This window comes from Elephas maximus, chromosome 16 (assembly GCF_024166365.1).
Source record: "Elephas maximus indicus isolate mEleMax1 chromosome 16, mEleMax1 primary haplotype, whole genome shotgun sequence".
Classification (NCBI taxonomy): domain Eukaryota; kingdom Metazoa; phylum Chordata; class Mammalia; order Proboscidea; family Elephantidae; genus Elephas; species Elephas maximus.
In genome coordinates this window covers 58071128-58088956 of record NC_064834.1, presented here as the reverse complement: position 1 = coordinate 58088956, position 17829 = coordinate 58071128, and the positions used below count along the sequence as shown (strand labels likewise).

Sequence of the window (17829 nt, the reverse complement as noted above, 5' to 3'; positions counted from 1 at the left end):
AAGGAAAACTACTTGCATAGGTTTATTCCTTAAGAGATCTTCCTTACGCTCTTTAAAAAATATAATTTTGTTCTTATTACACAGCTGAATGTTTTACTTTTAGAGGGATTAAAAGAAGTCATTTAAAAACACTTATAAGATATATGTCATTTGGCAGCCCTGTTATTTTCCTATCACGTCCTGCAGAAGTAATTCCTGAAGCCACCATTCAAAGGTAACAGTATAACAATATCTTTTATCACCTAAAAAAATTGTTTCCAAAGCACAGTGGTCAAAGTTTCCAAGCCTCTATAGACCACAGTGTCTAGATGGAGTAAAGAAAATCCAGTTTATAGTTGCTTATCTGCTTATACAAGCCAAGCGTCCCTCCTGCCTTATAGAATTCTGTTCCATTTTAAGCTAGACATCCATTACAGAAGACATGAGAAGGAATTTTGGAATTACGCTGTTCAGTGAAACACATGGTACCATAGCCCATTTGTAAATGAAGGAGTAAACCATCTTGTGATGTTCCGATTGGAAGCCCTTGGACTGGGCGTTAGAGCCAGAACTATTTGGATATTTAGTTAGGCGTGTTCTAAGGATCAGAATCCTCAAAGAAAAGCCCAAAAATCCAGCCATCTGCATTTTGCTGCAAAGAGGGGTAAATGCCAGATATCTGGTCACATGCTTTGGTAGGTCCATAGTCCGGTCTTCTCAGCATCAGTGAACTTGACAGACCTGATTCTCTGGCTAAATCGGGTCGTAAAAGTCCGTGCACAGTCCTCCTTTGAGTGGTGAGTGTTCACGCTGTAGGCCAGAGCGTTCATGTTCATTGGTACCATCACTTGCAGAGAGGCCCAGGGGCTCTGCACATTTGGAGAGACACCTGTGCTTTAGAAAACCATCCCTGAACAGGAAAGGGGAGAAGACTGACTCTGTGTTCTTCCATTATGCAGTCAATTCCGACTCATAGCGACCCTATAGGACAGAGCAGAGCTGCCCTGTAGGGTTTCCAAGGAGCACCTGGTAGATTCAAACTGCTGACCTTTTAGTTACCAGCCACAGCTCTTAACCAGTATGCCACCAGGGTTTCCAGTATCTTTGCTACCCTCTGATTATTTCCCATATGTTTAATCAACATTTGCATATCACAGTAATAACAAAGATAGAGTGTTGTATTTTCCAATGTTATGTTACACCTTACCCATCTCCTTTTTAAATTTGGTGAATTTTTTCCTGTCATTTACTGCCTCTGTTGTTCCTCCGCCCCCATTTCAGCCCACCCCAGAATTAACTGGCTGGGATATGTTTTCCAGCCGCTTTCTGTATACCCATACAAAGATATACAAACATATAGTACATACCCAAAAAAACCCAAACCATTGCATCAAGTTGGTTCCAACTCATAGTGACCCTACAGGACAGGGTAGAACTGCCCCATAGAGTTTCCAAGGAGCACCTAGTGGATTTGAACTGCGGACCTTTTGGTTAGCAGCTGTAGCATTTAACCACTTTGCCACCAGGGTTATACTATGTTCTTCCTTGCTCTTTAAAAGTTTTTGTTTGTTTGTTTTAATAAAAACGAGTCATACTATAGTCATTCTTCTACAATGTACTCTTTGCTGCATGATCTTTAAGGTACCTTCCAAGACTAAATTCCGGTGAAGCCTGAGTCAGGCCCACTGTCGAGCTTTGTATGGACCAGGCTCAGACATGTGCCTGGTTTCCTTCTACAGTGAGTCTTTAATGCCTTTAGTGACACCTTGGAGTCTCATTTTCTGGGCTAAGGCTGTCAGTGTTGAGCCACTATAGCATTTATTCTCCTATTCTTCTCCAAAGCCATGTTACAGGACCTGATAGGTTCACGCACCTTTCATTCCTCAGGTTAATCTTGACTTCATTGTGGCCATTCGATATATTTGTTTTTCCATTACAGAAGTCATTGATGCCCTCTGAGAATCCCCCTGTGGATTTCATGTGGCATTTGTGTCTTTCTCAGGTACTTCTTTTGAGCTAGGATCCTCAGTTCTGTGTCTCTATTAGGCCATGTGACTGAAGACCATTAAATCTATAGAATTGATAAGATGTGTGCCAGCCTGGGTTCAGTTTCAAGAATGATGACTTTTCATTTACTAGATTGAAGCAACTTGATTGTACACAAGGTGTTCCTTACTCCTGGTTATGAATACCTATTGTTTCTCATAGTTTCTACCTTTTTTCTGCCTCACAGATGATTCTGTTTTACCAGAGGGTAGGCAGAGAAGTGGAGTATGTAGGCCATGCCAGCCCATCTTTCACTTCTGAGAAAAATGTTGTCAGAAAGGGAAATGGAGTCAAAACCAGGAAAAGAATCCAGCAGGAAAAGAAAATGCCTTATCTTTGTTACCACCTTTCACTCCGAAAGGTATTACAAGTAACTTTCAATTAAAGAAGCTCAACAAGGGCTGATCTACGTAGATAACTTAAACCACTGATAATATTAATCCCTTTTTTAACATGGCAGTCTGCTTCCGTAAAGATTTACAGCCTTGGAAACCCTATGAGGCAGTTCTACTCTGTCCTATAGGTCAGAATTGACTCAGTGGCAATGGATTTAGTTTAGTTTTGGGGGGCAGTAAGTCTGTAATTAGTTGTGTGACTTCAGGCATGTTATTTAACCTTTCTGTGCTCCAGTACTGCTGGTATATCAAATAGAGATAACATCTGCCCTTTCCGTCTCCCAGGCCTCCTAACAGCAAATGAGGAAATATATTTTGACAAATAACCACATTACAAGTGTACAATATTGAAAATTTTTTGAATGCTAAAGAATAATCCACAGGCATTGTGTATTGGGTACTGAGGATGTAGCAATGAAAAAGAATCACCCGGACCCCTCATATGTTGACACAAACTACCCCACTATCACCCAGCAGCTCCTTTTCCTAGAGAAGTGGGCTGATCTTGAGTGCATACCTCATGGAACTCTTGTTTGTGATTGTGTTCCAGTCCACTCACAATGAACTGAGTTCTTCCATTCCCAGCTTTGTTAATGCAGCCTTAGCATTTGGAATCCTAAAACATGTTGGTGAAGTGTTACCGCCATGGTCAAATGGAATAAGAATAGCATTGGCTTTTCTGTACTGTATTCATATTTAGATGAATCCAGTCACAAGAAAAGCTAACATTCAGTCATTTGAAGCAGAGAGCCTCAACCTTTGGCAGAGCTCAGCATCAGCTGTGCACCTTCTGCACCCTCTCGCCAGAAGCCCAGATCTAGGAGGTCGACCTCAGGTTGGACATCTCGAGTTGGACATCCACATTTTTTTTTTCTTTTTAATTTTTGTAAGACATGCTGATAGCAGAGACTGAGATTCACTAATTTGACCTTTCAAAAGCAATATCCATGGGTATTAATTTTGACAGGAAGGCTCACGTGGATTCTCGCTGCAGCTCAATCTACCACCGTCTCCACTGGTTGCTTACTGATTGGTTTCTCTTCCAGTTCATTCTCCATATTATAACCAGAGTGATCTTTTTACAAAGTATCATCATGCCGTCACCCCCCCCGCCCCCCCGCCCCCCAGCACACACACACACCTGTTCAAAACACTTGAATGGCATCCTGTTGCCCTTAGGAGAAAGAAAAAATCCAGACCTTGGTCCACAAGTCCCAAAAGGTTTTTCTCCTCTCTAGCCTCATTTCGTAACATGTTCCTGCCATCACTATTCAGGTTCCTTTAACTTCCTAGACTGTACCATCTCTTTTCTGTTATAGGAGCTTTGTACATCCAATTTACTCTGTTCCCACTTCCTGGACTTCCTTACCACCACCCCACTCACTCATTACCTTTGTCTGGTTAATTCCTGTTCTTTCTTCAGGTCTTCTCAGCTCAGTCACCACTTCCTCAGGGAAGCCTTCCACGAAGTTCCCAATCAGACCACATCTCCAGCTCTCCCTGTTATACAATCTTAGAATGCTTTGCATCTATCCTTCATATCACCCCCTGTCTTTTATTTATTTGTATGATTTTTTAATTAAAGTCCATATCCCTTACTAGTAGTCTGTAAGCTCGTGAAAGCTGGGACCACATCTGTTTTTGTTTGGCTGGTTATTACTTACTCACCAGTGTGCCATCAGTGCCTAACACGTGGATAGACACAATAAATATCAGACAATTGATTGAGGAATGAATGAATGACCAGAGAGCCAGTTAAAGCAGGAGAGGCTTTGTTAGGTGCTGTCGAGTTGGTTCCAACTCATAGCAACTCTGTGTACAACAGAATGAAACTTGCCCACTCCCGCGCCATTCTCACATTCGTTGCTGTGTTTGAGCCCATCGTTGCAGCCACTATGTCATTCCATCTTATTGAGGGTCTTCCTCTTTTTCTCTGAACCTCTACCAAGCCTGATGGTCCTTCTCCAGGGATTGCTCCCTCCTGATAACATGTCCAAAGTACAAAAGACGAAGTATTGCCATCCTCCCTTCTAGGGAGCATTCTGGCTGTACTTCTTCTAAGACAGATTTGTTGGTCCTTCTGACAGTCCATGGTATATTCAGTACCCTTCACCAGCACTATAATTCAAAGGCATCAATTCTTCATCCATCTTCCTTATTCATTGTCCAGCTTTCACATGCAAATCAGGCAATTGAAAATACCATGGCTTGGGTCAGGTGCACCTTAATCCTCAAAGTGATACCTTTGCTTTCCAACACTTTAAAGAGGTCTTTTGCAGCAGATTTGCCCAATCCAATACATGGTTTGATGTCTTGACTGCTGCTTCCATGGGCATTGATTGTGGATCCAAGTAAAATGAAGTCCTTGATGACTTCAATATTTTCTGCATTTACCATGATGTTACTTATTGGTCCAGTTGTACGGATTTTTGTTTTCTTTATGTTGAGGTGCAGTCTATACTGCAGACTGTAACCTTTGATCTTCATCACTAAGTGCTTCAGGTCCTCTTCACTTTCAGCAGGCAGGGTTGTATCATCTGCATCCCTCATCAAATGGTGATACAGGAGTGAGGCTTTCTTCGCTTGTTTTCTTGTTCTCTGAAAGGGATTGACATTCCTGTTTTCTCAGATGATGAGTCCAAGGAAACCAGAGGCTGAAGAGAGACTAGCCCTAGAGTGGTACAGTTATAATAGGCTTACCAGGCACCTGAGAACCCCTGAAGGCAAAAGTATGGGATCCAGCTAAGATGAGGATGCTTTTGTGGCATGTCTTAGGAGCCCTGATGGCACAGTGTTTAAGAGCTTGGCTGCTAACCAAAAGGCCAGCAGTTAGAATTCACCAGCAGCTCCTTGAAAAGTCTATGAGGCAGTTCTACTCTGTCCTGTAGGGTTGCTATGAGTTGGAATCAACTTGATGACAATGAGTTTGGTTTTTTTGGTCTGTAATGGCCTTACTGATGCACTAGTAGAAACACTGTGTAGCTGTCTTCTTTCACCTGGAATACATAGAGGACATTGACAGTGAAGAATTAAGAATTCTGTCAGCCCAAAAGAGCCCTAGTGGCACAGTGATTAAAGCACTAGGCTGCTAAATGGAAGGTTTGAACTCATAGTCACTCCATGGGAGAAAGATGTGGCAGTCTGCTTCCAAAAAGATTTACAGCCTTGGAAACCATATGGGGCAGTTCTACTCTGTTCTATAGGATTGCTGTGAGTTGAAGTTGACTCAACGGCAGTGGGTTTGGGATTTTGTGATCAGTCCAAAGGAACAGCATGACAAACAATAGAAGCCCAGATAGACAGAATGTGGGAGGTGGTCCTGATATGACTGATAGGAGGTCTAAGTCCAAGCCCATAAAATAAAGCTGATGAAGCCAAACAGATAGGCAAAGTAGAATCAAGCTATAGAAGCCAAAGCTGTATTTGTCTGTCATGTGTATAGCTACTCTCTCTCAATGGAGGCTGTAGAATTGGATGAAAAGTTTCATCTCCCTTTGTCCTCTTACAAGTGATGACCCCTGCTTGCCTGATGTCTACTCTTTCCCCACGGTTTTCTCTCTCTCTCTTTCCCCTCCTCTCTCCCTCCAGCCCTTTGTTCATCCATTTCTCTCTGGTTGAAGCTGTATTGCTTGTTTTATTCTGTGGTTAACCTGTAAGTCCCAGCTACCCCTGATACTTCTCTTTCACCAGCTGGCACTTGTTTTAACTGATCTGTGAGTAGATTAAAAAGTGGGCTCTACCCCCATGCCCACACCTAGGGCTGGCTTAGCAACATCTCTGTTTAAAAGCCAGTAAACCTGGGAGTGGAAACTGGCCAGAAACAAAATGAGAAATTGATCAGTCTACTTTGGTTGTCCAGATGAAGGGCAAGTCAGCAGGGATGGTTGACATTTATATTTATGAGTGGAAGGGGAATTCAAATAATTACACAATGCCTGGGCTTGCGGACATGTCTTGTAGTTTTGAACAGAGTTCCTGTTTCCACCCAAGGGGAGAGTTTTTACCCACGTGCTTACTGAGAGTGAGCTGCTATGTGCCTCACACACGATGCTTGGCCGGGCATAGATCAGAGGAGCAGGTCACATACATTCATAGGATTTCAACTGCTTTTCCTTCTCTTGTGAATTAATCTTTTTAAATGTCACCATTTTAAACTTGGCGTTTTCAAAAAATATAATAGCATATGAACCTTACTTAATCAAAAATACACTCCTAGTTCAAAGGTCCCTCCCTCCCCTTTCCCCCAGAAGATGGGCCTGTATAAGAAAATCTGTTTGTTTTAATTTTATTGTGCTTTAGGTGAAAATTTACAGCTCAAGTTAATTTCTCATTCAAAAATTTATACACATATTGTGACATTGGTTGTAATCCCTACAATGTGCTAGCACTCTCCCGCTTTCCACCCCAGGTTCCCTGTGTCCTTTCATCCAGTTCTTGTCCCTTCCTGCCTTCTAGTCTTGCTTTTGGATAGGAATTGCCCATTTGGTCTTATGTATTTGATTGAACTAAGAAGCACGTTCCTCATGTGTGTTATTTTTGTTTGTTTGTTTTATTGACCTGTCTAATTTGTTTTTGTCAGTTGGGTCTAGGCAACTTTGTTCCTTGAGAATCTCAACTATTATTCCAGGTCTGAACCTTTACAAATCAAAAACCGCTTCACCATTGAGTCAATTCCGACTAGTAGCAAGCCTACAGAATGGAGTAGAACAGCCTCATAGGGTGTCCAAGACTGTAAATCTTCATGGAAGCCACATCTTTCTCTGGGAATCTTTCAAAGCCAACTTTATCTTCCCCTGGGTTTGTGCTCGACTACTAACCTAAGGATTGGTGGTTGGAAGAAAGGCCTGGTGATCTGCTTCCTTAGAGATTACAGCCACAAAAACTCTATGGAGCAGTTCTACTCTGTAACACACGGGGTCGCTATGAGTCAGAATTGACTCAACTGTAACGGGTTTGGTTGTGATTTTTGCCTACCATGGGAAAATTTAGAATTCCAATCTAGATTTTAAAGGAAAATAGTGGGTCTTTTACAGCTGCATTGTTTTTAGAGTTATTTATGTTAGTCTGCATGTTATAGATTACGAGTTACCCATGTTTCTTTTATAACAACCCCTTGAGTCAAGATGGTAAGATGTTCTTATGTTCATTTCACAGATTAGATAACTGAGACTCAGGGAGGTATAAAGACTTGCATGAAGTCACCCATTTTCTTAATGATGCACTAGGATTCAAGCCTGGAGATGCTTTCAAAGCTTCTCCCACAGCACTGGGTTCCACCTAGAATGAATGAACTGTAAGTCCAGAGAAATGGGTGGAAATCTCAGGAATGCTAACTAGCTATATTAACCTTGAGCAAACAATTAAGCCTTCCTCAATTCCAGCTTCCTCATCTATAAAATGGAAAAACATTGCTTGTTCTTCTTTCCAGATGAAGATGTTGTAAAGAACCAAAGATAAGGTGTTTGATAACATTTTGATAGGTAAAAAAATGCAGAAAGATCAAATAATTAGCCATTATTATCTTGAATAACAATAGGGCTGACTTCAAAGCCATGTCAGGTGTAAGGTGAGCTGTCTCCCATCCTTTGTCCAACACAGCTAGGGCCACAAGCGGAGAGGGGGATTCAGGGTTCCTGGCGGTGCCATGACTCTTTCAGGTAGGTTGTGTTTTAAAAACTGTGTGGATGCACCTTTTATTATATAGTTATTATCATATGCATATTATCAAAACCTTCAGAAGAACTAAGTATCACATTGGAACTGGTAATGGAACACCATTAATTTTCAGAACCTTGAAACTTTTGGTAGTCAGTGCCCTTCAGATTTGGAGTGCATCTGTCTTAGCAAAGTCCTGGCTGCCAGGAGATGTCACGGGAATTCTGTCAAATAAAGACAGCTGCTCCCAGCTGGAGGACGGTGTCAGGGCTGCTGCTATCCCTGAGCCAGGGACCAGGACAAGCCCCGCCCTCTGTACATCCAGAGCAGAAGCTTCCAAACACTCTGATGTTCCCTCCCTTCTGCCTGATGCTGGGCCATGTTTTTCAGGGTGACGTGCAGAGGACGCTTATCCAAGTGGACTTTGGTGATGGCATCGCAGTGTCTTATGTCAACCTCAGCTCCATGGAAGATGGGATCAAACACGTCTACCAGAACGTGGGCATTTTCCGAGTGACCGTGCAGGTGGACAACAGTCTGGGGTCTGACAGCGCCGTCCTGTACTTACATGTAACTTGTATGTTATTACTGTTGTTGGTTTATGATATATCGTAACTATTGTGTGCTATTAAAATCAAACCCAAATTTCCTATCTATCTAGAAGAAACTCACTTTAACAAAAGGGAAAAGGGGGAATGTGAGAATAAGAGGAAAAGTGGGAAGAAAATAAGAAGAAAAGGCAGTGAGGGGGATTTGAATAATCTTGGTCTCTCATTTGCTTTAGATTGTTCTTGTTATACTGACTATACCCCCTTCAGAGGCTTCCAAGGTATAAGACCTTTGTCTGGGGTCTCAACGTGAGAAAGTCACAGGGTTATTTTGTTGAATTTATCTTTTTTTTAATTGGTCACAAATTGTTGAAAACAATCCACATTTCTGGCTTCATGTAATACATTAAGAATTAGCATTAAGTAAATTAAGTTCTTCTTCATCTAATTGTTTTCTCTTCCCATGCTACGCCTGCTATTATTAATCCTTTTAGACTTATACATCTCTGGGTTTTTTGTTTTCTTTTTTAATGTGTTCCCTGGGCTTCTATCTTGTGGATGATTTGGTATTAGGAAGGAGGTAGCATAGGACAAGGAGCCCTGGTGGCACGGTGGTTAAGAGCTTGGCGGCTAGCCAAAAGGTTGGCAGTCTGGATCCACCAGCAGCTCCTTAGAAACCCTGTGGGGCAGTTTTGCTGTGTCCTATAGGGCCACTATGAGTTAGTGTAGGGCAAAGTGTGTCAGCAATGTTAAGGAAGCTATACTAGGCAACATTTCCAAGACATGCGTCAGCTTTTCCCCACTGAGGGATCTGAAGTTGTGACTGAATATGATGAGATAATGATAATTCTGAAGTTATGTTTGATGAAAATGTGTGTCATAAATGCCTCTTCTGTTAGGTATGTGGGTGTCCCCCAAACAGTCATAGGAGTTATTTGGGTTTCTAGAGAAATAGGTTACTTTAAAATGAAAGTACCTCCTTTATATGAATGGCCTTGTTCAAACTGATCTCAGGGGCTAAGTCCAGAGTATTAAGAACAGGTGTTGCTCTATGCCTCTCCCAGTACCTTGCACATCTGGTTAAACTGAGCAGAGGAAGCAACAACTATTTTTTTATAAGGGCTTCTGTGGTGGCAATGGGAAGACAGGACTCCATAGGGGTTCCCGAGATACTGGTTGCTAAGGATTCCTACTATGTCAGCAATTCTTGATTTTTTTTATCTCCTATGACACTCATGACAGAGGTGCTTCAAAGAAACATACACTCCCATCAGGTAGAAATAGGATTACACGTGATTCCAGTGTGCCAGCTCTGCCTCCCCCCTCACAGCTAAAGTTTATGAAGCTATTACTGTATTCCAGATTAAACAAGATCTCACTTCTTAAAACAACTCTATGAAGTAGATACTACTAGAAACCCTACTTTATAGAAGATTGAGGTACAGAGAGCTTGAGTAGCTCCTTTGAAGGTGCATTCCTGCTATCTGACACAGCCAGTTTTTAGACTCAGGCCTACCAGCGTCAGGAATTCTAGCTCTTGATCCCTAGGGTTAGTGTCAGTGCCAGGTATGTCTCGGGGTTGGAAGGATTAAATCTTCATCAGCCCCACTCCCTCTTCACGTCTTTGCTGATCATCTCACAAGGCCATGAACGTTTAGATTAGAAGCAGTGTATTTGCTATACAACAACATAGGTTCAAGACATTTCAGAGGCCCTTTTATAGCTGACTGCAGCCCCTAAATCCATCCTGTGTAGACTTTCTGGATAGACTTTCTGGAGTTGCCCTTTACTAAGACATGATAAAACCCGCTGCCATCAAGTGATTCCAACTCACTGCGACCCTATAAGGATCCCTGGTGGTGCAATGGTTAAGTGCTTGGCTGCTGACTGAAAGTTTGATGTTTCGAACCCACCAGCTGCACCGTGGGAGAAAGGGTGTGGCAGTCTGCTTCTGTGAAGATTTGCAGCCTTGGAAACCATATGGGGCAGTTCTACTTTGTCTTATAGGGTTGTTATGAAGACATAATTCCACCCTACATATCAGTACTCAGGGGAGTGATATTATAAGAACAATCTTAAAAAGTTGAAAGTATGTTATAAACTTTGATTTTTAGTATTAAGAATTATCTGCAACACAAAAGATGTTACATTTGCTGCGAATGTCTGCCCGCACAACAGTTTATCTTTGCCCCCAGCTTGCTCTATAAGCAGGATTTTTAGAGAATAACCTTCTGTAAGAATTACAGTAATTGTATTCCATAGCCCATGTGTTTATTAAACACCTACCATACTCCAACCATGTAGAAATACTGACTTAAAATTCAGTAGCCATTTTTATCTAAATTTTTAGGGTCTCCCATTGAGTCTTCTATAGCTTGTCCTGTGGATCCTTTCTCGCCCCTAAATGTCATCATATCACTTGAGGGGTTCCATCTCCCCAGATCCCTCCCCCATTTACTAAATCCTGAGAAGGAAAACAATTTAGGCCTTGCCTGAGCTCAAGATTAAAGGCTACTGAAGCCAGGATTTTTTAAAGAAATTCTAATGTTTTAATTACATTAGGATAGTTGAGTGGGTAAAAGATTTGACCTTGACCTTAACCCTAGTGAAAGATTATTTGTGATTTTTGTAGTTGTTACTTTTGTGTTCTAATTTTAATTTTGTAGGCACATCTTGGGGTAAGCATGTCTCATATAATGGGACCCCTTTCTAGCCTGGCCTTGGAGAAAAGATTTAACTTTTTTGTACTAACTGTATTAAATCACGATTATGTTTAAGCTGTTTGCTAAGGCACATGCCTCCAAATATCGCTTCATAAGCAATTTCCACAGGTTCTGACATACTTGCTTAGCACCTTTCTTCTGTAGGAACATTGTGCTTTACTGTGAACTTAAACCTACTTGCTCACCCTGACATTTCTACCATAGTAGGCAACATTGGCCCTTTCTTTCAAGTGGAGAAAACAAAGATTGGAGAAGTACTGTGACTTTGATACCATTTTATACCAAGTGGGAGGTAGAACAAGACCCTGATTGAATCACACTCCTAGCTGTCTTAACCTGAGGGGTGTCATGACCAACTTCTGGTGCAAAGTGCCAGCATATAGAGGGAGGGAGGAATGGCTTTGTAGGGAAAAAAAAAAGAAAGAAAGAAAGAAAAGAAAGCAAGCACTGGACTTAGTTGGGCAATGTGGTTCAGTCCAGGAGCTGGCCCACACCCCTCGCCAACTCACCCCGTCTCTCTGAGCCCCAGATTTTCGCCTGTCGAAGGTGGAATGTACATCTGCTTCCCAAAGGTCGCTCGAAGCAAAGTCTTCCGTGCCCTGCCAACCGTTAAGACTTGATTTTGCCAACATCCCAAAGTAGCACATGCTTTTGGATGCAGTGCGTTCTGAACTAGACAAAATTAACAGTGACTCTCAGCTCAGGTTGCCAAGATGGCCCACTGGCCCTCTGGACCCCCAGCCGCCCCTTCCCTGAGATCTCAGGTAGCCCATGGCCTGGCTTACACACACTCCCTTCTCTCTCCAGTGCAGAAAGGTGATTTGATTCCAAGTCAGGTTTTTTAATATGGGTTTGCAAAGGTCATCAGAGACAAACGGAGACAGCATTCCTGCTGTAAGGTCTCTGGCAGGGCTCTCACTGGGTAATCTTGTAGCCTAACAGTGAGGAATTCCTTTGGAGAGAGTATTCACTGGGCACTGCTAGTTTGCAAACTAAGGAGACACGTGGTGCAGCCAGTGTTGCCTTCAGCCTGATGGGGGCAGAGGATTTAGAGGGCATGCAGATTTCTGCTACCAAAGCTGCCCTGTCTCAGCCAGTCTTGCAGAAGAAAATCACTGAAGCCTGGGCAAACATGCAGAATGAGAGGTGAAAAAAGATGAGGCGGATAGATATTCCAGACCCTGCCAAGCCCTCTTCTTAGGGCACACTGTTGCACACAGTTGGTGGTAAAGAGCCATTTCCATATGTCTTCCTAGCCTTCATTTTAGGGTAAAGTGATCAGTTTCTTGGAAATCTGTGTTGTTTTGCAACTACTCACATGGCTTTATATATTGGTCTGCAGAAGTCCATCCATGTTTTGTAAGTTGTGGTTAATTAGCCACCTGCCCCAGAATTACATGATAAAAATGCAGTGTTCTGGGCCCCATTCCAGACTTGCTGAATTGGAATTCCTGGAAGGGGGTCTCTCTCTCTCTCTGTCTTTCTCTCTCTCACACATACATACACACACACACACACACACACGAAGTTTAGTCTCAAAGAAGTCAGCTTTTTCCTCTAGCAGAACTACACAAGAAGGCAGAGGGAAACCCAATTCACACAAGTGTTTATTTCCCCAGTTCTTTCAACTGCCTTGCCAGGAAGATTCATATGAAGTGATGCATTGCCACCTACTGTCTCTTTTGTGTATCGCAGGCACCTGTATGATGCAGCACCTGCCAGCTTTCTCAGTGCAGCCAGTCAGCTCTGTTAGGGCACACTGCACCCTCTGTGCGTAACAGAGAAACTTAAAAAGATAGGCTTTGGGAAGCAGGAATCAACTGTATTAAACCTGTGAAAATGAAATGAATACAAGAGTTTGTGGAAATCTCAAAAAATAAATTTCACACACACTTACATGCATGTATAATGCGTATACAAGGTCCCTGGGTGGCGCAAACATTTTGGGCTCAGGTACTAACTGAAAGGTTAACAACTTGAATCCACACAGGGGTGCTGTGGAAGGAAAACCTGGCTGTTCACTTCCGTAAGATTACAACCACTGAGCACAGTCCTACCCTAAAGCAGTGTTCTACTCTGAAGCACATGGGGTAGCCATGAGTAAGAATCAACTTGGTGGAAATATATTTTTAAAAAAATAATATGTATGCATACAAGAATGAACTCATGCAAACACACATATACATATTTCAGGGCCTACAGGGCTGACCTGCCATGGATATTGACTACCTCTAAGCTCTCATTGGTTTCACCTCTTTCCCTTCATCTCTACTGCAGTCATTCTGACCGTCTTGATATGCCTCACACATGGTGAGCACGTGTCCCCCTCCATGTCTTTGCATGTGCTCACGCTCACTCTGGAGAATCCCAAATGGATGTTTGACACATGCCTTACTTCATGCAGGTCAAATGTCATTTCCTCAGAGAGGCCTTCCTTGACCATTCTGTCATATATGGTGCCTGCCCCTCGTTCTCTCACTTGCCCTCTGTACATGTTTACTGCCTACCTCCCTCCCTAAGTGCCAGGTGTCTTCAGCACCCAGAACAATGCCTGGCACATAATAGCACTAAAAGACCATTCAATGAATGCATGACTATATTTCACTAACATGATTCAATTTTTGTCAAGTTATCAAACATAGTCATTGTCCTAACTTTGATGTTCTGACTTGAAAAAAATATATATAAGTATTCGTATGTGGGAGAGACAAAAGAAAATCAATCCCCTGGAACAGGACTAGCATTTCTAGCAAAGCTTATCTAGTCCTTGCGTTCTGATTGACTTCACTCAGATGAGGGAGTCAGAGAGAGCATCTCAGAGGAGGGGACACTGGAACTGAGACTTGAAGACTGACAGGTGTATAAGAAAAGTATGTAAGCAAAGGCCCCAGGACAGGACAAGGCATGGCCTGTTGGAATAAAATATGTCCCGGGGGACCAGTGAGAGCTGTGCAATAAATCAGAGCACATGTTAGGTGCTTCCCCCAATGCCTGGGACATATTTAAGGAGTCAGTGGTGTTTCTTAGCTGTGTGACCTGGGGTTAGTCATCTCCCTCTATTTTTTCACCTCGAAGTGGGGATGCTAGTAGTGTCTACTTCATAAGGTTGTTGTGAGGATTAAATGAGGGGGGAAAAAAAAGAGTCCATGCAGAATGCAGAATACATAGCATATAGTTATCACTCAATCGGTGTCATCCTTATCACCCTTATTATTTTATCAAGCCATCCTGACTTATAAAAAACTACTTTCTAACATGGTTTGTAAGCCAGAAAATCAGTTCTATTCTGCATGCTGATCACCAGGCCTCTGTCTATAGACAGAGTAGCATGAACAAAGGCAGAAGGAGGAAATTACTTCATTTGTTCATTTGCCCAGTTCACACCTGAATATCGGCTACGTGCCAGGAACTGTGCTAGTCTTTGTATATAAAGATAAATATGAAGCATTATTACCATTAAGAAGTTTGAAGCCTCTGTCCTCTGTCTCACAAATATTAGATCGATATGTGTTAACAATCGTTATAATTAAGTAATGGGAAACTGAATTTTGAATAAGGGAATAATGTGATCAGCTTGACCTTCTAGAAAAATCACTTTTGCAACAATTTGGAGGATGAATTAGAGTTGGAAAAGGTTAGAGGCAGGAAAATTTGTAAGAGCTGTATTGGCCCAGCTGAGAGAGGTTCTGAGTGAATGAACCAGGGCACCAGATTGGGGAGGGCAAGAAGTAGCTCTAAGTTAAGAGATATTTATGAAACCATATCAGTGGTTTCCAAAATGGATGTGGGTGGCAAGAAAGAAAGTCTAATTGACTTTTTACTTCTGGATTGAGCCCTTGGATGAGTACTAGTGTTGTTCACTGAGATACAGAAAATAGGGAACGGGGAAAATAATAGGATCCAGCCCTACTGATTGGCTCTGGAGCCACCAAGGTGACTTTGGAGTTCTTGACGTTATTTTATAGTTGATGATCAGGGTATGGGTGATATTGCACCACAGAAGTGTAGGTGACGGAGAGAAGAAGGCTAAAGACAGATCCCTGGGAAACATATTTAAAGAGTAAGCAGAAGAAGAGACAGTTTTAATTCCACGATGGAAAGGCCTGAGGTACCAGTCTTCTCCAACTTCTGGAAAATGGTATCGATGGTGTATTTGCTTCGTGTTCTCTTCAAACACAGCTGCAATTTACTGGGAAACAGTGAGCAGATTGAGTGTCATAGTAAAGGCCCTCGTAGTTCCCTATGAAGGTAGCATTTATATTTTTGTGGAGTTTGTACACCTGGTTAAGGTTTATGGTTTGTATGAGCTTCCATAGGTGGAAGCACTCTGTTTTTTAGTTTAGCACATCTTGAAAATCTCTGTACCCACTCACGGATGCCTTTGTTCAGGACAAGCTTAACTCAACACCAGAGTTTGTTTCTTGCTTACCTAATCAGATGGCTTTACACACACTCACATGTAAAAACAAACTTGCACACGCATACACACATTCACACGATTTTTCAAAACACAATAAATAGTAAAGAGTAAGAATGGTTTGAGGATTTTTTTTTTTTTCTCTCTCTCTCTCTTCAAACACGGAGTCTATAAGGTTTTCACCAGCCTGGTCTACCACCAAGGAAATCACCTCTTGGAAAGACTTTGAATCTCCCTGTGAAATCTAGAATTATGCCTGTTTAGTCAAGGACTTCATAGATTACTTATAATTTTTTTAACTTTTAAACATGAAAATCTCAGGGTTTAGACTGGTAGAAAGGTCTGTAAATGAAAAATGTTGAGATGCAATTGTTCACAGTAGTCCTTTTCTCCCAAGTAGGGAAAGCACCTGAGCAGGGGATACAGCTGCAGTGTTGTAGAGGCTTCCAGAATGAATATGTGCTCTCGCAGAGAAAACCCTGCCTTCTCTACGGTCCCTTTTTCTCTTGTACCTCAGGTCCTCTGGAACATGTGCACCTATCTCTTCCGTTTGTCACCACAAAGAACAAAGAAGTCAACGCAACCGCGGTGCTGTGGCCCAGCCAAGTGGGTACCCTCACATACGTGTGGTGGAAAGGAAACAATACGGAGGTGGGTCGGCCTTCTGCATGTGGTCTGGTGACAAAAGCTCAACTCAAACTTGCCGAAGCAAAGAAGAAATGAGTTGGCTCATGTAACTCAAGAGTCTAGGCGTAGTTGTAGCTTCAGGAACAGCAAGAATTCGGTTCTCAAATTATGTCATCAGCGTGTTCATTCTCAGTCTCTCTCTCTTTCTGTCTTCTTCCCTCTCTGTTTCTCTCTCCTCTCCACCCCCTCCATCTTATGTCTACCATCCTCTAGGGATGTTGGCATTATTCTCAGTTTAGACTTTTTTTTTTTTGAAGTGACCCTTAGCAACCCAACCCTCACAGCTCAACAAAGAAAGTTCTCACAGAAGTCTTACTGGCCAGGCAGAGAGGGAGATGTTGGAGTCAGCCTCCTTGGAGCCACATGGACAGAGAGTATGTGAGAAGTGGTTCCCAAAGGGAAAAAGAGGCAAACAGATTCTGGACAACCAAAAGAAACAGATTTCCAGTACACCTCTACCCCCTAAATGGCCTCCTCATGAGAAATCAGACATGGCCATTTCTTTAGGCCAGTTTTACTCTTTATGTTTTCCCAAAATTGATCAAAAGTTAGCAACAATTTTAAAACTAGTAGAAACTTTTAACCTTATTTATGCTAAGACTTTCATTGCGCAGGTAAGAAAAGTGAGAATGAGGCAGATGAAGTGGCTTGCCCCACTCCTTCAGCTGCTTCACGCAGAGGCTAAATTCAAGGCCTTCTGATGTCTCCATTAATTGTTCTTGCCATCACGCTAGGCTGTAGCCCTTGTTTCAGTTTTGAACTTGCTCCACTCTCAGAAATTAAAATGCTTGCAAACGTAATGTAGGCAGTGATACTTAGGCCCCAAAGTATCCTTCCCTGAAGGGCTCAGGGATGAACTGCCCTGGATTGAATTGGAATGCTTGATCTTCTTCCAGCAGAGTTGCTTTCACTTGGTTACTTTGCTCTTTGAATGTAGTGCATCGTATTTTAATAAAAATCTTCTCTACCCCAGAGCTGAATTTTGACTTTACCTGAAGACGTAGTTTTGCACAAACCCAGGTCTACTGAATCTAGACCTGCTACCAACCCAGTGATGGAAGGAATTTCTTACCTCTCCTGCTGATATAACTAAGCTGAAAAGAAATCCTTTTAAAAATGATTTCTTCTTAAACTATGCGTATAAATATGGCCCCATTTGGATCCACTGCTCACAGTGGAAAAGGAGGAATCTACGTCATTAGTTGATAGCCAGAGCTAGAGGGTGAAAATACTAAACAACTTTCTTCTGTGTCTTCTTTTATTTATTTATTTATTTTCCTTTAAAACCAAAATTCTCGGCTGACCTTATTGAGTAGATTTCTTATGCTGAGCTTTAGTCTTCCCTCTGCCAAACAGGGAGCTAAATGAATTTTGATTTT

At 42.2% G+C, this 17829-nt stretch overlaps 1 protein-coding gene across 6 annotated transcripts in view; it reads left to right on the top strand.

Moving 5' to 3' along the window:
• SORCS1 (sortilin related VPS10 domain containing receptor 1) overlaps window positions 1-17829 on the top strand; it is a 571683-nt gene that overhangs the window by 509113 nt on the left and 44741 nt on the right. For all 6 annotated transcript variants that reach the window (XM_049855014.1, XM_049855016.1, XM_049855012.1 and 3 more), the window contains 2 exons: window positions 8466-8652; window positions 16281-16414. In XM_049855014.1, coding sequence (XP_049710971.1) covers window positions 8466-8652; window positions 16281-16414 — 321 coding nt within the window. The remainder of the gene's footprint in view (window positions 1-8465; window positions 8653-16280; window positions 16415-17829) is intronic.